Source organism: Dipodomys merriami, unplaced genomic scaffold (assembly GCF_024711535.1).
Source record: "Dipodomys merriami isolate MVZ:Mamm:240054 unplaced genomic scaffold, mDipMer1.0.p SCAF_4, whole genome shotgun sequence".
Classification (NCBI taxonomy): Eukaryota; Metazoa; Chordata; class Mammalia; order Rodentia; family Heteromyidae; genus Dipodomys; species Dipodomys merriami.
The window spans coordinates 10,267,037-10,293,347 of NW_027205603.1; the positions used below are offsets into that span (position 1 = coordinate 10,267,037).

Here is a 26,311-nt window from a genome sequence, read left to right on the forward strand (position 1 = left end):
GTTGTTCCATCCCAAGATTTTCCACCTAAGAGGAAAAGATGAGCCAGGTGCTAATGGTTCATGTCTGTGATCCTAGGCTGAGATCTGAAGATCGTGGTTCAAAGCCAGCCTGGGCAAGAAAGTCAGTGAGCTTATCTCCAATTAGCTACCAAAAAAAAGCTGGAAATGGAGCTGTGACTCATATGGTAGAGCACTTTTCCTGGAGCAAAAGAAAAAGCTCAGGAACAGCATCCAAGCCCTGAATTTAAGCCCCAAGGCCTGCGAGCACGTGCGCGTGCGAGCGCGCATACACACACACACACTCACACACACACACACACACACACACACACACAATGGCAGGTACAGTGGTATAATGGCAGGGCACATAATTTCAGCTACACCAGAAGCATAAATAGAAGAATCACAATCCACACCAGCCAGCATAAATTCTAAGCCCTACCTGAAAAAAAAGAAAAAGTATAAAGGGTTTTAGTTATTTTTCACCATTAGTTATTTTTCACCAATCATTCCTCATGATTCTCAAAGTCTCAAGTTTGCTAGACAAGCATTCTACCACTTGAACCATGCCCCCAACACTTTCTTGGTTTGTTTTGCTTTTGTCACAGAGTCTCAGTAACTCTCCCAATGAAGACCTCAAACTCCTAGGTCTACCTACCAAGTAGCTGGGATTGCAGGCAGACAGCACTATGTCTGACTTCTAAGAAGTTCCTATAGTCTGAAAAATCCTTTCTGGAGCCAGGCTCCGGTGGTTCACACCTGTAATCCTAGCTACTCAGGAGGCTGAGATCTGAGGATTGCGATTCAAAAGCCAGCCCAGGCAGGAAAGTCCGTAAGACTCTTATCTCCAATAAACCACTAGAAAACAGGAAGTGGCTCAAGTGGTAGAGCACTCGCCTTGAGCTGAAGAGCTGAGGGACAAATGCTCAGGCCCAGAGTTCAAGCCCCACAACCGACAAAAAAAAAAAAATCCTTCCTGGACTCCTTTTCAGCATGTTTGCAATTCTGAAGCTACTTTGATTTAAAAAAAAAAAAAAAAATTAAGATGGCACCAGTCTTTTCGATGTGTGTATTTGTATTAATAGTACAGAAGCAAAATAGGTGAAAAGCAGGGCCGTTGGCCAAATCAAAGCAGTGCACTGAAGTGAGTGAGTGGTTGTCTAAGCATTCTTCACAATCCTAAGGCAGCAGTGAAAAGAAAGGAAAGGACCAGGGTGAAATTTTAATGGTAGCAGGAGGAAAAGCATAATCACTTGTGTTTGTATTTTAAATCATCCTTTTGTTTTTCAGTTGTGGTGCTTGAATTCAAGGCCTGAGGGCTGTCCCTGAGCTTTTTCACTCAAGGCTAGCACTCTACCACTTGGAACTACAACACCTCTTCTGGTTTTCTAGTGATTAATTGGAGGTAAGAGTTTCACAGACTTTCCTGCCTGGGCTGGATTTGAACCACAACCCTCAGATCTCAGGCTCTTGAGTAGCGAGGTGTAGCTTATGGGTGTAAGCCACACCAGTGCCCAGCTCATTCTTTTTTTTTTTTTTTTCAATATGGTTTCACTGTTAGTCCAGCCTGGCATCGAACTTTCCAACTCTTGCCTCAGCCCCAAATCAGTCCTTTTTAAATAACTCCAATTATATACTTTCTTAATGTTCACTGAAGAGCAAGTGGAAGTTACGAAATTTTCTATGGTGGTGTTGAGGATCCAATCAGGAGCCCCCAAAGTGCTGTGGCTCTTCCAGAAGCTGCTGGATTCCCTGAACAGAGAAGTCATTGCTGCTTTTTTTTGCTGCAGAAAAAAAAAAAAAAATCAATGCATGGTCATTCTTAGTCATGTAAATACATAAGGAACAAGCACCTAAGGCTCAGAGACAAAAGGGAAGAAGATCTTGTCTGACCTGTCTATCCCCTCCTGCCTCTCCCTCCTCTCCCCCTCCCCCGCCCCCAAGCTGACATGCAGAGCTGGTCATAGAGTGATACTAGAAGTGTCCATGAAGAAGCAATCAAACCCCCGCCTCTTCTCTTTGAGAATCAGTGTCCTTGCAACCACTCTGAGGAACTGGAGAGAACAGGGACATCAAAGGCTCCAAAGGGGGGAAAGGGGACTCACCAGGAGACAGAGAAGAATGTTGCACAGGTGACCCAAGGCCCAGAAGGCCACTGAGGAGGAGTGTGTCTTACAGAGTGTGAAATTGGAGATGGTAAAGCTCTCTGCACCCAGCTACCTTGTCCCACTGGTTGGGTCTTGGGAAAAATGAGTGCACATGAATGGCAAGCTATTCTTTGGGGGCCCGCATATGGACGTCTGTCAGAGATCTGGGGGAGCAGGGGCATCTTTCTCACTATGAGGCCAGGCCTGGGCTGGTGCTGTGGTGATGCCCCAGGAGAGGATATGAGGAACTTTAGCCCCCCCAAACCAGACCCATAGAAGAAATGAGTAGATCCTGCAGCTTTTTTGTTTTTGTTGGTGGTGGTGGTGGTGGTAGTGGTGGTAGTGGTGTTTGTAGGGCTTGAACTCAGGACCCGGGCACTGTTCCTAAGCTGTTTTTTGCTCAAGAGTAGCACTCTAGGGGCTGGGAAGGTGACTCAGTGGTAGAGCGCTTGCCTTGCATGCATGAGGCCCTGGGTTCGATTCCTCAGCACCCCATAAGCAAAAAGAAAAAAGCTGGAAGTGGCGCTGTGGCTCAAGTGGTAGAGTGCTAGCCTTGAGCTGAAGAGCTGAGGGACAGCACCCAGACCCAGAGTTCAGGCCCGACAACCAGATTCCCCCCACCCCCCCCCAGAAAAAAGAGTAGCACTCTACCACTTTGAGCCACAGTTCCACTTCCGGTTTTCTGGTGGTTAATTAGAAATAAGAGTCTCATAGACTTTCCCCACCTAGGCTAGCTTTGAACCTTAATCCTCAGATCTCAACCTCCCAAGTAGCTAAGATTACAGGCATGAGCCACAAGCACCGAGAGATTCTGTACCTTTTTCTGGGATATGTTCTGCTGGATTGAGTATTATTGGAAAATGAGGGGGAAATGAGCAAGTTTCAAAAGAGAAATTCAGGACTTCGTGAAAACATGAGGCTTCATTTGATTAACTGAAAGCATAAAGGCTGGGGGGTATAGTTTGATGGTTACAACATGAGCCTAGAACACACAAGGCTACACTACCACAAAAATAAGCAAATAAATAAGATAGAAATCATGCTTGCATAGATGCAATAGGCTGGTAAACAGTGATGACAACGCAGTGTGCTATGTAAGGCAACTGTGTTACTTTTCTCATTGCTATGGACTGTCTGAAACAACTTAAGAAAGGAAAAAGTTTATTTTGGCTCCCAGTTACAGAGAGTTCGGTCCATGGCCTCTTTCCTCATGGTGAGGCAAAATATCTGTAAATAAGTACAGACTGAGCAGAGCCGCTCAACTCATGGCAGCCAGGAAACAGAGAAAGGAGGAGAAGAAGAGGAAAGGGGAGGGGGAGGAGGAGGATACTAGGTACTCCCACTTCTCCAAGTTTTCACAACCTATTCAGATGCTGGTGGCTCACACCTATAACCCCTAGGTACTCAAGAGGCTGAGATCTGAAGGACCCCATGTTGAGCCCAGCCCAGACATCTATGAGATTCCATCTCCAAAATAACAACAAGAAGAAGAAGAAGAAGAAGAAGAAGAAGAAGAAGAAGAAGAAGAAGAAGAAGAAGAAGAAGAAGAAGAAGAAGAAGAAGAAGAAGAAGAAGAAGAAGAAGAAGAAGAAGAAGAAGGAGAAGGAGAAGGAGAAGGAGAAGGAGAAGAAGGAGAAGGAGAAGAAGGAGAAGAAGGAGAAGAAGGAGAAGAAGAAGAAGAAGAAGAAGAAGAAGAAGAAGAAGAAGAAGAAGAAGAAGAAGAAGAAGAGGAGGAGGAGGAGGAGGAGGAGGAGGAGGAGGAGGAGGAGGAGGAGGAGGAGGAGGAGGAGGAGGAGGAGGAGGAGGAGGAGGAGGAGGAGGAGGAGGAGGAGGAGGAGGAGGAGGAGGAGGAGGAGGAGGAGGAGGAGGAGGAGGAAGAAGAAGAAGAAGAAGCAGCAGCAGCAGCAGCAGCCAGGCACCGGTGGCTCATGCCTGTAATCCTAGCTACTCAGGAGGCTGAGATCTGAGGATCCCAGTTCAAAGCCAGCCCAGGCAGGAAAGTCGGTGAGACTCTTATCTCCAGTTAACCACTGGAAAACCAGAAGTGGCGCTGTGGCTCAAGCAGTTGAGTGTTCACCTTGAGTTGAAGAGCTGAGGGACAGCCCCCTGGCCCAGAGTTCAACCCCCACAACTGACAAAAATAAAAAATGAGAAAAGCAAGATTGAAGGCATGACTCAAGTGGTACAGTGCCAACCCAACAAGTTTAAAGCCCAGTTTTTCATAACCTCTGAAAATAGTGTCACTATCCAGGCACCAAGCATTCAAACTATAAGCCTCTGGGGGACACTATAATGAACACTATAATAGTGACAGTGGATAAGGAGCCACCCCTGCCCTCAAAGACTTTACAGCGGACACACAGAAGGAAGCCAACAGGCCCTTGTGTCATCTAGGGGTGGTTTGACACCAGGACAAGGATGCTGCAGACTGATAGAGAGGCATCCAAACAAGCATGCAGGGAACATAGGATGCATTCCCACGCTAGAGCAATCAAGACATTTACACTGCTAGCTGGCAAAACAAACAAGACCTGGAGGTCAGTGAGTTAACACAATAAATATTCAGTTTTATTTGACACTGGCAGACTGCTTGGTGCTATCCTGTAAAGGTATTTCAGGAACCCAGGCTTTGAGACCCTGTTGGGAAAACAGGGAGTAACAGCTCCACAGCCACAGAAGCCAAGTGACTGAACTATGGGCAGGACTGGGGCAAAATGGTGGGAAAGAGACATCAGCTATGTAAGAACTCGGGCCTACAAATCACACTCACCACTTTCAATTATGTTCAGATCTCTATGATTAGCCAACAGGGCCCTGCCCAAGACCAATAGGTAGTGTATATTTTCTATGTCCCAGGAAGAAAATGAAATGATTTGGTGAACACATAAGCACATAAAGGAGACTTTTTTTGGGGGGGGGCCTGTCCTAGGGTTTGAACTCTGGGCCTGGGGACTGTCCCTGAGCTCCTTTTGCTCAAGGCTAACACTCTATCACTTAAGCCACAGCACTACTTCTGGCTTCTTCTGTGATTAATTGGAATAAGAGTCTCATGTACTTTCCTGCCCAGGCTGGCTTCGAACTTCAATCCTCATATTTCAACCTCCTGAGTAGCTAGGGTAGCAGACATGAGCCACTGGTACCTGGCTAAAGAGACTTTTTTGTTTGTTTGTGCCAGAGCTTCAGTTTTGGCTCAAGGCTGGCACTCTACCACTTGAGCCACACCTCCAGTTTCAGTTTTTGCTGGGTAATTGGAAGTAAGAATCTCTTAGATTTGTCTGCCCACGCTGACTTCAAACCATGATCGTCCAATCTCATTCTTCCTGAGTAGCTAAGACTATAATGGTGAGCCACAGGAACCTAGTTTTATTGTTTATTTTTTGGCAGTACTGGGATTTGAATTCAGTGATTTCTGCTTCCTAGGATGGTACTCTACTACTTGAGCCATACCCCCAACCATTTTTTGCTTTTAGTATTTTTCAAGTGGTTATGTCTGGCATTTTTGCCAGGGGACAAGTCTTAGACCACAGTCTTCACACTTGTAGCTCCTTTGTAGTTGTAATTACAGACATGAACCACCACACCCAGACTGTTTGCTGAGATGGGGCTTTGATAACATTTTTCCTCCGCTAGCCTTAGCCTTTAATTCTCCTGAATACCTGGTATTATATGCATGAGCCACTGTGCCTTATAGAAGTGATTTCTAAGCTAAAGGATGAACAATATGAATAGAGAAGGCAAAAGTAGGTACGCAGAATATTTTGTATATTTTGTTTCAGTTTTATTTGCTTAGTTTTGTTTCATTTGGGCTGTACTGAAGGCAGCCAGGACCTTGGGCATATGCTAGGCAAGTGCTCTACCACTGAGCTCCACTCCAGCCCCAGAGCATTTTGAATAAACAACAGTAAAAGCCCCAGAGATAAAAGAATGTGGAGGGAAGAATGTGAGGCAGCAGATGTCCAGAACAAGATGACAATGAGACTGAAAAGCCAACAGCATCCTACTGTAAAGAGCTTGTGTGCTAAGCAAATTAAAACTGTACTTTGGTACTAAGAATAGTATTGAGCCATCCCAGGATTTCAAACAAGGAGTGACATGATCATATTTGTGCCTCTGGAAGAACCTTCTGGATGTAACATTGAGCGCAGATTGGCAGGAAGCCACTTAGCAAGTTGGTGCCATAATCCAGAAGAGAAACTCAGACCCAGGGCTGTTGCAAGAAGTATGAAGAAGAAGGGATGGTATTGTCCATAAAGAAATGTACTCTTTATTTGACCTATGTAACTGTAACTCCTCTGTACATCACCTTTATAATAATGATAAAAATTTAAATGATAAAGAAAGAAGAAAATATATTTAAAAAAAAAAAGAAGTATGAAGAACACAGGGATTTCAGAAAGATTCAGTGCAAAACTTCCAGGTGTGGTAGTGCAGGACTGTAATCCCAGTACTCAAAAGGAGGAATTTGAGGCCAGCCTTTATTGTATAGTAAGAGCCTATCTCTCAAAAAATGAGCACTTGATTAAAGACCACTTGTTTAACATGTGTCAATGTCCTGAGTTCTATCCCCAGCACAAGGAGGAAGGAAGGAAGGAAGGAAGGAAGGAAGGAAGGAAGGAAGGAAGGAAGGAAGGAAGGAAGGAGTTGAGTAGTGGCCATGCATATTTGAAGGTGGTTTGAACGAGGAGTAAGGAGATAAGAGCAAGAGGAAGAATGAAGGTACCATCGCTGAGACAGAACTGTAAAAGGAAAGAAAGAGCAATTTTAAGAGGAAATACGATATGCTGTGGAACAGCCAAGGAAAGCCAGAAGGGATTTGAAAAACTGGGCCTGAAGACAGCTCTTCACTGGAAAGGAAAGATGTGCTAGTCACCAATACAGAGAAGATGTCGAGACTCTAACTGTAGATAATCCAGGGAGGGTGTGAAGAGCAGGAATAGCAGCAGTGATAGCTTAAGTGTTTAGCTTTCCTCTCTCCTGCGAAAGAGGGCCAGGTTTGTAGTATACGCTGGAGTCTGTGGTGTAAACACTCCCACCAATTCAAGCTACCAACTTGTCATCGCAGAGCATGGAGTTGTCAAGACACACACCCAAATGCTTCCTGTGAGCTGCTGCGAGCCTGCTCCTGGGCTCCAGGGACTGGAAGCCAGCCTCCTAGTACAGGTAGTTAAAGAATGGATGCAACAAAGGAATCCTGAAAGAAGTACCCATCGTCCAAATCAGAAAAGAAAGACTGGAAAGGAAGAATTGCTCAGCTTACATTCCTCTTCCTCCAAAATCAAGAGAGATAAAAGCCAAGAAATGCTCGTTGCATTGAGCAGCCAAGAGACCATGCCTTTCCTCTATTAGATCAGGTTTAATGGAGTGACAGGAATAAAAGACAGACAGGAAAGGTGCTAGAAGAAAATCTGAAATCATAGGCTGGAAACCACAAGTGTATATGCTTCTTAGCACTGAAAGTGAATCCTATTTTCCAGTTTCCATTCCCTCTCTCCATCCCACTGCACACATGCACACACACACACACACACACACACACACACACGCACACACAGACACACACACACACACACACACACACACACACATCTACTAGAAATCTAGTCTACTGCTGGGCGTTGGTGGCTTATGCCTATAATCCTAGCTACTCAGGAGGCTGAGATCTGAGGATCACAGGTTGAAGCCAGCCCAGGCAGAAAAGTCCCTGTGAGACTCATCTCCAAAACCACTCAAAAACTGGCTGTGGCTCAAAGTGGTAAAGTGCTAGCCTTGAGCACAAAAAGCTCAGGGACAGCTCTCAGGCCTTGTGTTCAAGCCCCACAACCGCCAAGAAGGAAAAAAGAAATCTAGTCTACTCAAATTTCTGTATTTCTATGTCTCTTGTAACAGATCTCCAAGAAAGTGATGCCACTTTCTCAGGAGGTGTGGGAAGATGTGTGGGCTGGGAGTTGGACTAGATTGTTGTCAGCCATGGTTAGCCACTGTTCCCAGCATCCCTCTCTGTGTACTCCAAATTAGAACTGGCCAAAAGAGGAACATGAGGGGAATTTGGAAGGCAGAAGCAAGGCAGCAGCATTATACTGCAGCGGTGAGTAGCGGAGTGAGCTGTCTCAGAAGTGCTCTGCAACTCCAATAGGACAGCATTCTCTTGTTCTACATCCAGATCATCTTCCCGGCCATCATCAGCCTAAGTCACCAGCAGCCCCAGGCCCACCATGAAGCGTGGAAATGCACATCTACAGAGGTAGCAGCTTCCCAAAGAGCTGTCTGTGAGCTCTCCCTGTAGAGAGTCTGAGTGGTTCCTGGCCTCTCAGATTTCTTCAACTCCTCTGCCTACTCCAGAGCTTCTGGCAGACTGGTTAGGTGATTAATCTTCTATTATTCAACACCAGAGCAATAGCTAAAATATGTGGCTTTGGTTAGGGGATTTCATAGGGGGTGGGAAAGGAGCAAGGAAACCATTCACAAAGGCTAAAAAAAGTAAAGAACCATCAATCATTAGTTGCTGGGAATGATGATGTATGCCTGTAATCCCAGCAGTCAGGAAGCTAGAAGCAGGAAGATCCCAAATTTTATGCCAACCTGAGCAACATAAGGAGACCCTATCTCAAAAGGAAAAAAAAAAAAAAGAGTGAGGTGCTGGTGACTCACACCTGTAATCCTAGGCATTAAGAGGCTGAGATCTGAGGATCAGGGTTCAAAGCCAGCCCAGGCAGGAAAGTCCATGAGACTCTTATCTCCAATTAACAACAACAATAACAACAAAAAGCCAGAAGTAGAACTGGGGCTCAAGTAGTAGAGTGGTAGCTTTGAGCAAAACAAGCTCAGGTATAGTTCCCAGGACCTAAATTCAAGTCCCAAGACTGGCACTAAATAGTAACAAGTAGTGAAAATGGTGGTCTGTGTTATGTAGCAAGGAACCAGTTGGCCACCTAAGGAAACATGGAAGGTAGAAAAGATACTGCTAGAAATTTGCATTGAGCCACAGTCATTTCCGAATGGAATGTTAAAAGAACCAGTGGGGTAGCCCTAGTTGAAGCAATAAAGCATTAGGAGAGAGTAGGGCTAAAGGAAAAAAACCAATTAGCAAGCAGAGTTCAGAGGGAGCCCATTAAAAAGGAAGAAGTTCAATTTGGAAGCTGAAGCAGAAGCAACACGAGAGCACCAGGCTTGGGCAAAAAAAATCCAGGGACAGTGCCTGAGTTTAAGCCCCAGAACCAATACGTACACACATACACACATACACACATACACACACAAGTACAGGAAATGTTATTTATATTACATGCAAGATGCCTATAATCTAAGCAGTTAGGAGGAAGAGGCAGGAGGATCATAAGTTCAAAGCCAGCCTAAGCTACAGAGTGAGACTCAAAAAGAAAAAGAAAAGATGGAAAAAGAGCTAAGAGAGAGAGAGAGAGAGACAGATGGGGGGAGGAGTATCAATCTGATACAATAATCAGCAAGTAAGCTTTGGAGGTCTTAGAATGTGCACATTACCTTTCTTTCTTTCTTTCCTTCCTTCCTTCCTTCCGTCTTTCTTTCTTTCTTTCTTTCTTTCTTTCTTTCTTTCTTTCTTTCTTTCTTTTTCTTTCTTTCTTTCTTTCTTTCTTTCCTGTTTCCAGTCCTGGGACTTGAACTCAGGACTGAGCACTGTCCCTGAGCTCTCAGTGCTTATGGACAGCACTGTATCCCTTGAGCCGCAGCTCCACAGCTGGCTTTGGATTTTTTTTTTTTTTTTTTGGTCAGTCATGGGGCTTGAACTCTGGGCTTGGGCACTGTCCCTGTGCTCTTCAGCTCAAGGCGAGCACTCTATTACTTGAGCCACAGCGCCACTTCCCATAGCTGGCTTTTGTACCTGTTTATTGGAGATAAGAGCCTCATGGACTCTTCTGCCCTGGCTGGCTTCGAAATGTGACCCTCAGATCTCAGCCTCCTAAGTAACTAGATTACAGGCATAAAACATCAGTGCCCAGTTAGATAGCCATATTTCACTTGTGAGGAAAACGTAAATACTGTGTAGACAGAGCATAGATTATAAACTGCAAAATATGGTCGCAAATGCCAAGGGAGGGAATTGAGTGGAGGCGGGGGAAAGAGGCACACCAGTCCCAGAGCTTGAAATCAGAACCCAGAGCTCCAGTTTTCTGGTATTTACTTAGTTCATTAGATATGGAGTCTTGCAGGCTTCTTCTGCCCAGACTGGCTTTGAACACTGATTCTCCAAGCCTAGCCTCCTGAGTAGCTAGCATGACAGGCATCAGCTTGTGGACCTCCTGGTCACAAATTCCTTCCCTAGCTATACAGATGCTCCCTTGCTATGTAAATGGCCAGCTGACTAACTTTGGCAAACAGACCATTTGCACAGGCAATGTAAGCAGAAGCATGAGAAACGCACAGGCACTGAGCCTTACCTTCTCTAGCTACAGCCAGCATGTAGAGAGAAGTCCTCACAGGAGAGCCACTCTGCTGAGACTCAGCCATCCTCCATGTCTCAGCTGAGGCTGAGAAAAGCCGTTCTAGACCATGCAGCCCCCAGTCAGTCTGGCTCAGACTCTCCTGGTAAGCCGTGAGAAACAATAAATGATTTTGTTTTAAGCCTCTAAGTACTGGATGATTTGTTACTCAATAAAAGTTAACTGATACAGAGGTATTTTTTTTTACAGCTGTCAAAGTGGCTGGGGAATGTCTCTGGCGTTTATGGAAGAGAGGTTTGTTAAATGCCCTGCAACACACAGATGAAACCTTGCACATGAAGTGCCTGCCCACTTGCCACCAGTGTCCCCTCTGACAACCCACACCTAAGACTGTCACATCAGTCAGAAAGAGAAAAGCGAAGCCAGGCTCACGCTTGTGATCCTACCTACTCAAGAGGCCGAGATCTGAGGATCCCAGTTCAAAGTCAGCCAGAACAGTTAAAGTTCAACAGACTCTCCTCTTCCCACTTTTGGGCATTTACCCAAATGTTTACAAACAAGACCACACTAAAGCTACCAGCACAACTATGTTTATTGCAGCATTATTTACCATAGCTAAGATATGGAACCAACCCAGATGCCCCTCAGTAGATGAATGTATCAAGAAAATGTGGTATATATGCACAATGGAATTCTATGCCTCCATCAGAAAGAATGACATTGCCCCATTTGTTAGGAAATGGAAAAACTTGGAAAAAATTATATTAAGTGAAGTAAGCCAGGCCCAAAGAAACATAGGTCCCATGGTTTCCCTTATTTGCAATATCTAGTATATGTATGAGTCAAGCAGAAAAGGTCAGATAATGTGATGTCAGGAAAATGAACCCTTAGATGTGTATTTTAATGTTTTTTTCTTTCATGCATGTGTTTCTAACGCATTTATAAGATTATCTCTTTGTTGCTTTGTATGTCCCTCCCCCACAGTATAACCCCTGCTTTCACTATATTTGATGTCAGTATAACTTGTGGAGGAGATGGGGAAAACCCAGTTGTTTAAGGATACAGGTGGACCTGTTGCAACAATGAGAAGTACAAAATGTCATGTCCAAAACGAGCTTTACAACGTCGGTGCGGGGGGGGGGGGGGGGGGGAAGGGGGGGAAGGAGAAGGATTGGGATTGGGGGGAGGGGGGAGGCTGGGAAGGGATGTGAAGGGTTAACAAAGGAGGAGGCTGCAATGCTTGGTAAGAAATGTACGCATTATCCTGCCCACGTAATTGTAACTCCTCTGTACAGTATGTTCACAAATAAAATAAAATAAAATTTAAAAAAAAAAACGCCGGGCGCCGGTGGCTCACGCCTGTAATCCTAGCTACTCAGGAGGCTGAGATCTGAGAATCGCGGTTCAAAGCCAGCCCGGGCAGGAAAGACCGTGAGACTCCTATCTCCAATAAAACCACTAGAAAACCGGAAGTGGCGCTGTAGCTCAAGTGGTAGAGCGCTTGCCTTGAGCTGAAGAGCTGAGGGACAGCGCCCAAGCCCAGAGTTCAAGCCCCATGACCGACAAAAAAAAAAAAAAATTAAAAAAAAAAGAGACTCTCGTCTCCAATTAACCATTAAAAGGCTGCCAAAAAGCTGAAGTTGTGATTTGAGTAATACAGTACCAGCCTTGAGCAAAAAAAGCTAAGGAATAAAGAATAAGCAGAGCTATTCTCAAGTAAAAAGTCAGACAAAAAGCCAGGTGCAGGTGGCTCACGGCTGTAATCCTAGCTACTCAGGAGGCTGAGATCTGAGGATCCCAGCTAGACAGCAGCCTGGCCAGACAAGTCCCTGCAGGACCCTTATCTCTAATTAGCCAAACAAAAACCAGAAGTGGAGCTGTGGCTTAAAGAGGTAGAGCTCTAGACTTGAGCAAAAGAGCTCAAGGACAGCACCCAAGCCCTGAGTTCAAGCCTCATAAGCGAAAAGAGACAGACAAAGCCGGGCACCCATGACTCACCCCTGTGAGGAGGCTGAGGTCAAAGCCAGCCTGGGCAGCAAATTCCATGAGACTATTATATCCAATTAACCACCAAAATGCTGAAATTGAATCTGTGGCTCAAGCAGGATAATGCCAGCATTGAGTAAAGAAGCTAAGGGACAGTGCCCAGGCTCTGAGTTCAAGTCCCAGGACCAGCAACGAGAATAAACAAATAAATAAATAAATGATTTTTAAGAAAGGTCAGATCCTGTCCTCTTAATGTATCCACATGAGGAGTAAGGTCCCCTCACCATCCGCCATTCCATTCCTAGTTTGTGTTAATTCAGAAATATCCTCTCCACAGAGCCAGTTTGCTCTAGCTGGCTGTGGTAATACTTCCATCAGAACCTTGCTAGTTACCTAAGTTTCCTCCTAATGTCGGCCACTGGCCACCGAGAATATCAAGTTCCCATAAACACACTGTCAGAGGTCACACCCCTAGACTCTCCTGTTGCATTCCCCCCACCCCACCCCAGGCTTATTGGGAAGAGCAAGACTCCCACAGGGTTGAGCAATCTCCCTTGAATGGAGCAGGGAAAAAACTGGGACAGAACTACAGTCTAACAGAAACTTTCTACTAAAGTCTCTAGAACGTGTGTGTGTGAGTGCACGCGCACACGCACATGCATGTGCGTACATATCTCAGTCCTGGGGCTTGAGCTCAGGACCTAGGCACTGTCCCTCAGCCCTTCAGCTCAAAACTAGTGCTCTACCACTTGAGCCACAGTACTACTTTCAGCTTTTTCTGTTTATGTGGTGCTGAGAAATGGAACCCAGGGCCTCATGCATGCGAGGCAAACACTCTACCACCTTCACAGCCCCCTCATGAAACTCTTATCCAATTATACAGAAAAAGCTGGAAATTGAGCTGTGGCTCAAGTGGTAATGCGCTAGCCTTGAGCAAAAGGAAATAAAGGATAGCACCCAGGCACAGAGTTCAAGCCCCAAAACCAGAAACAAACAAAACAAACTAACAAAAACTAATAGAAGCAAACTAAATGCAGAATAGGAAAATAACTAAACAAAGCTTTCCAAATTATCCATAAGTACTTCTAAACTTGAATTACCATCCATGCCAAGACATGACTTCTGAAATTTTATGGTTTACTATATTTGGTATTATTAACTTAGCCAATAACATTTGTTCACAGGGAAATAAAAGGAGAAATTATGCCGAAATAGTAAGTTTACAAATTTGCTGCTCCAAAAAATAACAAAAAAAAAACAAAATTTCTGTGACAAATTAAAGTTAAAATCATTTACATCTTTCTTTTGAATCTAATATGTTTTTTTTTCATCTGCAAATTCTAAATTCTTACTTCAGGGACACTATTGAATATTTTGATAGAACATGTCAGAGTTTCCAATCTACTTGTTTTATTTAGTTAAAAGAAAACCAGTATGTTTACATGCACAAGTATACATGTACATTATGAACTGAATATATTTGAAATGCTCCCATATCCAATAAAGTGTGAACTTTTGGATGACATACATATTTTTCTCCTTCTTCTTAACCTATTGGCATATTTGCTCATCCAAGGAAAGTTGATTTTCTTTTCTTTCTTTTCCAACTGTTTAGATTTTTATGTTATCTAGTCAGACATTAACTTTTAAGCTTTTGGATAGTATATCTGTCAAATATATTACTTTGTCCAAGGGTTTCCCCCAGAGGACTATAAATCTGCAATGAGAAAGAAGTATGAGTGAGTGAAGGGGGGGAAAAAAAGGTCAGGAAGGAATCCTTGCAAAACACTGTACACAATTAAGTATTCTGTATTTTAGCTTATTCTTATCATAGTTTCTTCAAGCAATCATGTCTTAAGAGTTTTGCCAACCCTGATGACCTTAACTAGACTTGGTCCAGATTTATGAAGACTATAAAATTAGGAAACTTCCATTTAAAAAAAAATATTAAAATCCCCTGGATGGTTTCCCAAAGCACATGGAACATTACTTACGCCTCTATTGTTTCGGCTAAAGGGACATATCATATCTACAGCTCTAGCCAGGTCTGAAAGAGTTCTGTGACCGATGGCTAATGGAACCAATTTTCACTCTGGCAGAACAAATTCAAGTTCTAATACTAACTTGAATTCCTTTCCTTTGGATACTAGGAATCAGATCTTTTGAGAGGAAATTGTATCAGCACCTCTGCCTATTAAGTGATATTCTATTTATTTCATCTCAATAGCTGGCAGAGACAATGGACTAAGAATCAAATCTACAATTGTAAACAAACAATTTTTTTTGAAATTTTAGAATGTGCTCCCTTTTGACTTTAGTCTCCTTTTCTTTCTTTCTACTCCCTCTTGGCCTCAGTTTACTGAAAACTTTACCCATCTCCAGTGTGGATCTCCCTCAAAAAGGACCAAATGGTCTAGTGGACATATTCACTCCCCACTGATGAGCACATCACAGTCACAGGCCATTAATTGTCACTCACATTTTTATCACCCTGCGTCTCATGAGCACCAGAAGTACTTGCCTATCTTCCTCTGAGTTGAGAAAAAAAAAAGTAATAATTTCAATAGAATTCTTTAAGCATGCTTTGTCAATGGCTTCGTTGTTCCTTGTTGTTCACTCATCACATCTTGCCTGCCATGAAAATCTTCCCTTCCTTTCTATTATTAAAGTCAGTCATTATTAAAGTCATCTCAAGAAGCGATACCTCGGCCACTTCTAAGATATTGTCAACCGGGCATCATATTTTCAGTACTTCAAATTCTATTGTACTTTCAAGCTTCTGAAGCAAACATAATATGCTTGCATATTTCCTCAGATGGGATTTTGTATAGACCATGATGTGACAGGAAAGATGATGTTTATCGAATGCCTTTGGCATACATTTTTGCTATTATCAGAACAAATTAAAGTACATGTCTCTGGAATCCTGCATGCCTCACATTTGAGAGAAAAAAAATCACAGGAACAAGAAATCTTAATAGTTATATCCATATTCATCAAATTTCACTAACATATCTCTTGAGTGCATATATATAATTTTAATAATAATGAGATCTTATTTTATAACATCACTCAAGGGATTTAGGTTTTTCTCATAAAATCAGATTTAATTAAAACTTCATGAAAAGACCAAAACCATGTAAATCATTGCACTGTTCCTAATTCTACAAACTCTCCTCCACTAGGAGAGGTTGCTCTAGCCATTTGAAACATGGAGTTGGCACTTGTCAGGGGTACAGCAAAGTAACTAGGCCTATCTTTAAGGAACATAGACCCTGATTAGTCGTTTTCAATTCACAGAAAGTAGCTTTGCTAAAATGTTTTCCAATGAGAAGCCATCATTCTGAATACTTGGAACAATTAAGGCTCATTTTCAAGATAGTTTGATACCAAAAAAAAAAAAAGGAAGAAAGAGAGAAAGAAAGAAAGGAAGGAAGGAAGGAAGGAAGGAAGGAAGGAAGGAAGGAAGGAAGGAAGGAAGGAAGGAAGGAAGGGGGAAGATGGGAAGGGATGGGAAGGGGAAACAAAGGAGGAGGCAACAATGCTTGATAAGAAATGTACTCATTATCTTGCTCATGTAATTGTAACCCTTCTGTATGGTATTTTCACAATTAAAAGAAGAAAGAAAGAGTTTAAATAGTTCAAGAATCTTTTTCTATTTAATCATGAAGAAATTCAGAGCAACGATAGTCATTTCGTTAGTTCATCAAAGATCTTTGACCAACTGCACACCGAGGGAAGAAGACAGTAAGTCTTCAACTGTTTCCTGAGTGTAAAAAAGGCTGAGGCCCCTACTGACAAATTATGCATTACAGGGTGATTCTTCCATGTCTGAGCATAAGGAAAGGCGCTGTGTATCTGGTTATATGGGAAGGAGCAAGCAAGCCTTTACTATTAAAGTTCTTGTCTTAGGAATAAACTGGAGAGAAGACAGATCCTGTGCTATACACATTTTTCTCTTCTGAAATTTTGAGCACAGGTCTACTGCAGATGAAAATCAGTTGAGCTTCCAATAGGGACTGGGTGAGAAAGAACCTTCGAAAAAACTTCACTCAACCCGGCCAATGCTTTAAAAACGTGACCTAACTGTTCCAATGCCTCGCTCCATTTTGATTTTGAAAGAAAGTCCTCCTGTGCTCAAGAACAAAGTGAAATCTTCTCCGTCCTTCTTCCCCTCCTTCTCTCTCCACAAGTTGATCACGCAAAGGTTCCTAGTTTCTGCTTTTTAAAATAAAGATCTTTCTTTTTCCCTCCCTTCTTCCCCCAATCTCCATGACTACAAATTTGGCTTTAAAATGATTTCCCCACATAGGACCCCTTAACATAGGAACTTAAAAACCTGATCCCAATAACCCCCGCCCTTACTCCTCTCCGATCTCCTCCCAGTTCTGGGCCTGCCCCCGACCCTCACCCCGCCAAAGCCCGGAGCAACCCCGTCAGGACACGGGGTTGGGTTTCCTGGGGGTAAAGGCGCCTGGCACCTAGCAACTAGATCCCCACCCCCACCCCCAAGGATAACCGTGAGATTGGACACGTCTTCTGCAAAATGTATCTTCTCCGAAGTCAGCAGAGCTCCGGAACCCCCCAAGCCTTGCATCCCAAGCCCCGAACTCCAGGCTCGGGGAAAACCCAACAGCCAACGGCTCACAGCGCCTGGGTGACAAAGCGCAGGATGGGGCTCGCCACAAGGTTAAAGTGGGATCCGTACAGAGACAGGATTCGGGGAGATCGGTGCCCCCCCCCCAACAACAACACAAAAGCCCGGGAAGAGCGGGAGAGAAAGAGATTGTCCAGACTGCCCCGTGCGTGCGCGGGGTGCGCCTCGGGCGCGCCCCGGTCTCAGTAAGCAACCTCCCCCCCCCCCAGCACCGATCCGTTTCTCTCTTTCCCAGAAATGGAGCTTTCCTCTGAGAAGCGGGGGGGGGGGGGGGGGGGTCCGATGTGGAGGTGGGGGCGGGGAGGGATCCGGAGGGGACGGGAGATGTCGGGAAAGCAGGCTTGCTCGCGCGTTTGTTTTGGTTTTTCATCTATTTGCTCCCCAATTAAAAAGTGGCCGCCTGGGCGACAGGTCTGCGGTTTTCACAGTGTAAAACGGATTAGAGGCAAAGCTCCTGCCCTTCTCGACTTTCGCTTGCGGTTTGCAACCCCCGGGGCGGGTCTGACCCCGCGGCACCTGCCCCGGCGAGCTTTCCCCCGCAGCTGCCTAACCGGTGGTCTCGGCTTCCTCCTCCCCGCCACCCCCCACCCCCCACCCCCGGCGGCCTCCGCCCCTTCTGCGCCTCTCAGCGTCGGCCTGGAGGGGCGGAGCCAGGCCGGCACATGGTCGGGGGGGGAGGGGAGGGAAGTTCCCACGGAGCGTGAACTGCACGCCCAGCGCCCGCAGAACGCCTCTCCCCCCTCTTCCCCCGCGCTTCCAAATCCAGGGGTGTGCGCGAGTTAGCTTGCTCTGTGATCGTAGGATTCCCTCCCCTGTCCCCCCCAAGAATCTGCAGCTCACTTATGCCCGTTATTTCCAAGAGACATTGAGTTGCCACACACCTACCATTCGGTTAAAGGGGGGGGAAACTTGGATCTCCCCCCGCCCCCCGCCCGGTTCCCTGGTCTCACCAAATAAAGCACCGCAGCGGGAGTGCGCTGACGCAGGGGCGCCGGAGCGGCGCGGGGAGAGGCGCCCCTGCGGGCGGGCGGGCGTCCCCTCGCTCTTCCCCGGCCTGCAGCACCCGCTTGGGCTCCGGACTTTGCGGAGTGAGTGCGCGCCCCGGAGATCTGATCCCTACTGCAGATCGGATCCACTCCGGCAGATCGGATCCTGAACCACCTAAAATTCGCTGCTGGCCTCCTGCGTTTAATAAAGGAAAAGTCAAAGTTTGCTTTCCCGCTACAGAAATGCGGCTCTGGTCTGGCCGCCCGAGCGTCCTTATTCTTCCTCGGAGGAGGAATAACTCCTCTGGCTCTCAAAAGGGAATTGTCAATGGAGACCGAGAGCAGGACATCCACGGACGAGGTCCAGCAGGTAGAACCCAAAGCTCGGGAAATAGCAGCCGGGAAGGGCCAAGCCCTAGGGCTCTGGATCCCTCCCTTTCCCCCCCCCCCTCCCCGCCCCAGGCCCCGGGACCCAGCGAAACTTGCTGCGGGTGGAGGGATCCAGCCGCGCCCAGAGCAGCTTCTGCGCCTGGGAACTCGGCGGGTTCCACCTTAAGAGTGTGGAGCCGGCGCCCCGCACCTGCAGGGGGCGCTGCTGCCCCGCGGTTCCGCCCGCGCCGCCGCGCCGCCCAGCCTCCCGGATCCCGGGGCCGCCGTCCCCGGAGGGGGGTGGGGACGCTGGGGGAGAAAGGGCGCGAGTGCAGCCGTTAGGTAAGGAACCCGAGCCCTCCCGGATTTAGAAGCGGCCACAGCCAGGCGCTGGCTGCTGCCGGGAGCTTTCCATCATTCGGCCGCGAGAGGAAATGCGGGGAGGCGCCCGCCCCAGCCCCCACCGCCGGCCTTCCTGCCTCCTTCCACCTCCGCTCCCCGACCCCGACCGCGCTTCCCAGACCCTTTGTTCTCGAGGTTGGGAGCTGCCGGGTGGGAGCTCTCCGGGGAAGAGGTCCCCCGTGCGCCCCTCGGAGGGGAAGGCAACGCGGCCTCGCCTCCCACCTCCAGCCCTCCGCGATCGCGGCCCCAGCGCCCCAACGCCCCTTCTCCAGCGGCCTTTTGCACCCGGACCCCGGCATCTGCGCGGCTCCCGCCCCGCGCCGGCCCCGCGGGCAGGGCCGCCTCGGGTCCCACTGCGCCCCCTTGGAGATCTCCAGGAAGCGGGTGGGAGAGGCCAGTCTCGGGGTGGAGAAACCAACGTCGCCTTTTCGGGGATCCTCGTGGAGCCCGATCCCCCGAGAGGGGATCCAACGCGGGACTTTCCCCGGGGTCGCTGCGGGTCGCAGGGCCGCACACGCCCCCCCCCCCTCCTCCTCCCGGCCCCGGGCCAAGGCCGCCTGGCCCGCGCCCCCGCCGGGGGCGTGGGGAACCAGGGCGCGCAGCCCGGGCCCTCACGGTCGGAGAGAGAAGGACTCGGCAGATCGTGCCCGGGGGAGGCTGATTGCAACCCAACGCCCCCCCCCTCCTTGTTCCCCACCCCACCCCGCCCTTGGCGACACCACCCGCGTCGCCTCTCCGGCGCGCGCGACCCCGAGGGCTCCCGCGATTGTGTCTTCCCCGAGTACAGTTTACAATGGTGTGCAGCTTCATTTTTCTCCCTCGGATGGAGGGCGTCGCCGAGGAGATCGGGGATGCGAGGGGAGGGAGGAAGTTGGGGCAGGAAAGTCAGCCAAGAGGTTGGGAGGCTGTGGCACGGGGTGGGGGTCGGGGGGAGAAAGGGTCCCGGGTGCGAGTCCCACGGAGCGTGACTGCTCGTCCAGGCCCAGGCTCTGGGCCCAGCACCCCCAGCCCCAGGCAGAGCCTTCAGCTTCACTGGTCCAGAGCTCCGCACCTCTGCACAGAGCCATCCCTGCACCCCACACTGCTGCACGCTCCCGCCCTCGGAGGGGGCTCCGCACGAGTGGGGGGGGGTCACAAAGTAGGTGTACACACACACACACACACACACACACACACACACACACAGAGGCAGCCTGGAGCCCCCTCCCCCTCCGGCTTCTAGTCCTCACTGGCTGTTCCAAAGGCCGCTCCGAGCAGCGGGTTCCCGGGGACACACCCCGTCCCCACCCCCCAAGAGCTGGCGGCCAGCTCGGGATGCCAGGCGGCCAGACGGGCGCCCTGCCAAATTCCGCGTTCCTCTCCCGGAGACGGGGAATTGCGTCCCCGGCTCGGGAAAGCCCGCCGTACGGGGCTGGGGACTCGCTGGCAAAGCCCCCCCAAGGCGCCAGGGACGCCTCTGCAGGTTGAATTCCTGCTCCGTATCACTTCAATTTTAATTAATCTTTTAAAACACCGCTGTCACGTCGCTTGCAGAAAATTAATCAAACTTGAATCCTTGTTGCATAGCAAGAATTTCGATCGGAGTCTTTTAAAAAGGACTTCACTTTGCAAAGTCACGTCTTTTACAGCCCCCTCATCCCCCCCACCCCTTTAGCAAGGGAAATATTGCAAAAGTCAAGACGTGTTTGTTTGCTTCGTTCTATCTTCAAAATGAAACTTTGTTTACTTCTGATCTTTATTTTCCCGTCTTTGAACAAAAAAAGGAGATAAATTGCCTACCTCTGTTAATTCAAAAATATAATTACTTTGAGTGATCTTTGTTTAAGAGCCCAGATAAACTAAGATAATCTTAATTTTAATGTGACACGACCCCTATTTTTCCTTGTGAATAATGAGAATAAAGAAGTCATTAATTAATACCAAGATATCTCCATAGAAGATGGTATCTGGTCGCGCTGAGACGCTGAAACATCAGTTGTATTAGTAATTGATATGGTATAATTGAACATGTAGATAGTCGTCTATTTTTAACCTCAAAGCTCGGAGTTTATTTGGTGATTACTGAGCTCCTAATAATTAATTTTAGTTCCTTCTTGCTGCAAATAATAATAATTCTCATGTCTCCCAGTGCAACAGAGGCTTCTCATTAAAATCTACCCCTCAAAACGGTAGTGGAGCAATATTTTAAGCATGTTTTCTATTCCATTATTTGTAACAAATGTGCTCTATTTTTATATCTTCTTGATACACTTTTGTTGCAGTTTACCTGCTAAAAACAAGAGATCGTGAACTGTATCCTCAGCCTCAGTGTTGTCTTTCCATTGGTTCCATTTCATACAGAATTCCTACGACTTTTTTCACTTTTTCAAATTTCTGAGATTTAAGGATGAGTTCCACTTGAAAATCACACTTTTTGTATAGTGAATTTGCTATATAGATTAGACTCCCTCCTCACCCACAGCCTACATTTTAAACACTTTTGTGTGGTTAAAACAGACTGCAAAACACTTCCTTTTCCCAGGATGGGTTGAAAATCAGCTCTCACAATTAACTGGGTTGCATTTAATGTTAACACAACTTCTGGCATTAAAAAAATTATCTCCCAAGTAATAGAGAAGTCTTCCAAGTAATAATGTAAATTTACACTGTAGCATTAAGGTATTTGGTTATGTCTTACTCTCAATTATAGTGACTCTCACTTTTTAACCATTAGAAGGAATAGTTTTCTCATGCATGGGGGGGGGACTTTTTTACATATGTCTGGAGTAAAATGTCTCCTCAATAAATAGGAGGTATTTTATGCCACAGAAAGTCTTAGTACCTCCCTACTATTTTCGGCTTGTCAGCGCTATTCCTAGAGTGTCGAAAACTCACCAGTTTTCCCACTTTTATTTCCCCCTTCCTACAATTAAAACTTAAGGTCAATATATGATGGAGTAATTCTCTCCTCTTGGATTTTATAGTTCCCCATTATAATTTAGGCTGAAATGGGATTAAAACAGGATCTAGAGTTCTAATCTCGGTGGATGTTTTGGTGTATTCACCATAATGAGTCCTATTCCCTGGGGTCATGAAGCTCCCAAATGTCAATCAAGCAAACTGATTCAGAAATGCCATTGTTCGGCTCCCACGTCACTCGCCTTCCTCTCATTTTATTTAACAATACCGGAGTTCTCTGATCAGTCATTCGGAATATGAGGCATTATCTGGGAGGGGGGGTGTAAATTCACAAAGTGTCTTGATCTTTCTTTGAGAGATAGTGTGAAGGGGGCTTCGGCAAAGGAGAAAGTGCTTGTTTATATTTCTGTCTTCGGTCCGCGCTACGCGTCGAAAAGAACCCATGAATACCGCCTGAAAGAAAAAGCACACCGTAAATCCGTCAAAAATTAATTCGTCCAGTCGAATGTTACGTTTCTATTTTCGTGTTGGAAGCACCCCTGGTTGGTCACCCGAGAAGAATATCAGGGGGTCCGGGCCCCGCTGCCATGTCCCCCTTTCCAGCCCTCTCTGTTCCACCTACTTAATAATACTAATGTGTTTACCCCCAGGAATGTACTTGGAGGCCAGCAAGGGAGAACCTTTGCCCGGCGAGGGCTTACCCAGTCCACTCGGGGACATCCGGGAGTCTCCAAACTCGTCCCCCTCCCCACCCCCACCCCGCCCCAGTCCCAGGCCTGGATCATTCACGCCTGTTTTCTTTTTTTTTTTTTTCTTTTTTTCTTTTTTTTTCCTTTTCCTAGACGGAGACAATTCCCCAGGCCAAAGGCGTCGAGCCCACATTAATCATCAACTCGGGGAAGCCTGGAGCCTTCTTCCCCGGTTCCCTAGCGCGGAGCCCCGGCTCCTGCGAGGGATTCCTTGGAGGGAGGGAGTCGTGCCGGGGACCGATGTCGTGGGAAAAGCGATCGCTGGCGACTTTCACCTGCAGAGGGTTATGAGTGGGCCGGGAGGGGGGGACACGCGAGCCCGCCCTCCACGTGTGGGTTCCCACCTAGGAATTCGTGTGCAGGCGCTGGCCGCAGCCGCTCGCGCGGGGAACGCACCACCCGTGCGTCCGGGGACCCCGCGGCGCACTCGGTGACCCGGAGGGCCAGCGGACGAGGGGACGGGAGGTGGGGCTGCGGTCTTCGCAGGGGAACCTGATCGATCGATCCCTTTAAAGTAAAGGGTTCAAAAGTTCCGAAGGCTCCCCTCTTCCCTCCCCCACCCCACCTCCCCTTCGGAGGAGAGAGGCCGCGCGTTTCCCGCGGCCTGCTACTTCCCTCCGCTGCTCGCCTGGACTTCCCCGCAGCCCGGCAACTCCCGGGGACCTCGGCGGCGCCGTGGGAAACCACTTCCCAGGGAAGCCCCCCCCACACATACACACACACTTGAATGGCCGCTCGGCCTGTCGAGGGGGCTGGGGAGGGTCGGGGAAAACATCTGGCTTCCCGAGAACGACCGGACTCCTGGGGACTACGCGCTCGCAGCCCGCCCTCGCGGCGCACGCGCTTTTCCCTTTCTCCGCAAGCGGGGAAAGGCCTATTCCGCCGAGCTGGCGAAGCGAGAGCCGCCAGGCAGCGCCGGGGCCTGGGCGGAAACCCGAGCTCCCTGCGACCAGCTCCGGGGGAAGGGGCGGCGGAGGGGGGAGGTAGGGAGGGGGGGGAGCCCAGCCAGCCGCCCCAAGAGGAGGGACGTGCGAATTCCTAAGAAACCCCTCTGGAAGACACCAGATCTTTGCAAAGCTCTGTTCCTCCCTTGTCCTGAGGCCTTCCATCCTGTCCGCCACCCCCCCACCACCACCACAATTCCAACAACCCAGCAGCGCTGCCCTCACCTGCGACCCAGCCAGGGGGCAGAACCCTGATCTTCTTCCCACCCCCATCCTTAAGCTCTGTCTCCTGCCTGACCTTTCTGAGGCCTGGGCCCTGGGTAGACAGGGTGCTGCAAAGGAAATGAAATTGTTCTGGAGATTACAGTGGGGCTTTTGGCCAAAAGTCGCCCCCACCCCCAGCCCCCGCCCTTCCCCTCCCCATCCCGCTTTTTCTCATGCTTCCACGTGAAGTGCAAACTTGTATCTCCTGTCACAAGAATAGGCAAAATTTCTCGCCTATTTGCAGTGTTGCAAAGTTCTACACACAGCTCAGTGAACCTTAAGAGCCTTCGTTCAGACCCACATTGTGGACGTTTGTCAAGGTCTCTGGTCAGTGAGCGTAATGACAGGTGAATCTAGAAGCCTCAGGGAGAGCCCGACCTAACCCCAAGACTTAAAAGAGGCCAGAAACACAAAGACTTCCCAGAGACTTCAAGCAACAGGTACCTATACCCAAGCTGGCCCTCAGGGACCCAGAGCTCAGTCCCTGGACTCAGAACACCCCGCCTCCAAGTTCCCCTCACGCATCCACTCCCACTAGATTCCTTCTCTTCAAACTACCACAAACTATCAAGCCACAAGAACAAGAATCTTCTCTGCACACTCCCACCTGCCCAGGCACAGCGGCTAGACTCAAGCTTCAGCAACCGCTCACTGTACAAGTAGCAAGTGCTTTTAAACCTGCATGTTCCTCTGACTTGATTTAAAAGATAGAGGAGGAGGAGACAAGAAGAAAGGAGGAAAGAAAACAAGAATGGCCAGGAGGGATGAGTAAGATGGGGCAATTCCTTTCTTATACAAATTCCCCCTTAATTCAGTCTTTCCCACAATCAAGAACTAGTTTCTCTAGGTGACTTTTTGTGTTTGTGCAGACTGGTCCTAAGGCTTGAACTCAGGGCCTGGACATTGTTCCTGAGCTTTTGTGCTCAAGCTTTGTGCTCCACCACTTGAGCCACAGCTCCACTTCTGACTTTTTTTTTTTTTTTAAGGAGAGCAGGTGGTTAATAGGAGCTAAAAGTCTCACTTTTTTTACCCTGGGTAGTTTTGAATAGTGATCCTCATATCTCAGCCCCCTGAGAAACTAGGATCACAGGCATGAGCCATTGGCGCCTGGAAAGGTAACCTTTTTGAATGGTGTTTTACCCCTGCACCTGACTGAACCCAACCTGAAGAGAGGAAGAAGTCCATGTATCTTAAAGGAGATAAAGTTTTCTAGGGCATAATAGCTTCCCTTAGCCACTCATCACTCCACAGAAAGCTTGGGAGATTCGAGCTGCAGAAACCTAAGAGCTCTGCTGAGCAACTAATCGCAGTCTTAACCCACCATGGTTAGCATGAATTTTAGATTCCAAAGAAGTAAGGTAGCTTAGGGTTCCTTCTCCTGTCTGACCTCTTCCCTGGTCAGGAAAGGCTCACATAGAAATATGACTGGTCCTTAGGAACATACTGCAAGTGAGAGCTACCACGATTGTGATGGATAGAAGTCTAGATGACTGATGGCAGAAAAAGGAGTGAGTGTGTGTGTGTGTGAAAGAGAGGGGGGGGTTGCTTTTGCCCAACTCTACAATCCAGCCAGACTCAGACCTTGTGAATCAATCCTTCTTCAGCCTCTAGGGTAAAATAGAAGTCAGCCTGTGTGGGGGTTATCAGGGGAAGTGGGGTACATGTGTTTGTTGGAGGGTGCCTTTTCTAACCCCTGGCCAATATATAAAGAAAAGGTCTTGTGGAAGGGAAAAGAAGCCTGAGAAGCGGCCACCGCCCATAGTCAGTTTGAACAACTCTTCCTCATTAAAGAAATCCTTTGTATGATGCTGCATTTCTTTCCCAGATTTGTAGCCACCACACGGAAGGAGGAGGCAGCTGCAGTAGCTGCTGCTGCTGCTGCTGCTGCATGCAGGCATCCAGCAGTGTGTCCCTAGCAGCAGACTTGGTGTCCCCAGTGTGAAGGGCCCAGGCTTTGCCCATTAGGCTGTGACTGAAAACAATCCCCTTGCTCCAAGCAGCGTGCACCGTGACTACCCCAAATCCCTAAACAGATTCCTGGACAGAGAGAGAGAGAGAGAGAGAGAGAGAGAGAGAGAGAGAGAGAGAGAGAGAGAGAGAGAGAGAGAGAGAGAGAGAGAGAGAGAGAGAGAACACAACACACAGCATGATTGTCTGAGAACTGGATTTGGTAGGAAAAAAGAGTAGAATCTCACCCAATTCTGAAATCACTAACAGAATCATGTGGTAGCAGGTATCTGTTTATATCCATGATAGTTTCACAATTTGTCCCCTAGAATGACACATCAAAAATCTTTCCCATGCATAGCACCAAAGGATGTTTTTATGTCCCACTATTGTGTTTCGATCTTCTATAAACTATATTGTGCATTTTGCCTGGATTTTAATGAAAGAAGAATTGTGCAAAAGCCCCTGCTTTGTCCCAGAACTGAAACAAAGACTAATGCACAAGAAAGGCATAGCCTCTCCAAATCGTCCTCTTGTCTGATTTGGGA

The 26,311-nt window shown here is 47.6% G+C and overlaps 1 protein-coding gene across 1 annotated transcript; it reads right to left on the reverse strand.

The window, feature by feature from the left end:
• Positions 1-1,077: 1,077 nt before the first annotated feature.
• Positions 1,078-18,974, reverse strand: LOC138805541 (uncharacterized). Its single transcript, XM_069990301.1, has 5 exons — positions 18,941-18,974; positions 18,677-18,868; positions 18,155-18,573; positions 10,559-10,703; positions 1,078-1,784 (listed from the first exon to the last, which is right to left on the reverse strand). The coding sequence occupies exons 1-5, from the start codon at positions 18,972-18,974 to the stop codon at positions 1,705-1,707; spliced, it is 870 nt and encodes a 289-aa protein (XP_069846402.1). The 3' UTR covers positions 1,078-1,704.
• Positions 18,975-26,311: the final 7,337 nt, after the last annotated feature.

Excerpts from the sequence above, each read along its gene's own strand:
- LOC138805541 (XM_069990301.1), bottom strand. The coding sequence starts at position 18,974 with ATGGAAAGCTCCCGGCAGCAGCCAGCGCCTGGCT. Across the intron at positions 18,869-18,940 it reads GCAGCAGCCAGCGCCTGGCT|CGTCCCCACCCCCCTCCGGG; the intron begins GTGGCCGCTTCT and ends TTTCTCCCCCAG. Across the intron at positions 1,785-10,558 it reads GCTGGCTGTAGCTAGAGAAG|CAAAAAAAAGCAGCAATGAC; the intron begins GTAAGGCTCAGT and ends TTTTTTCTGCAG.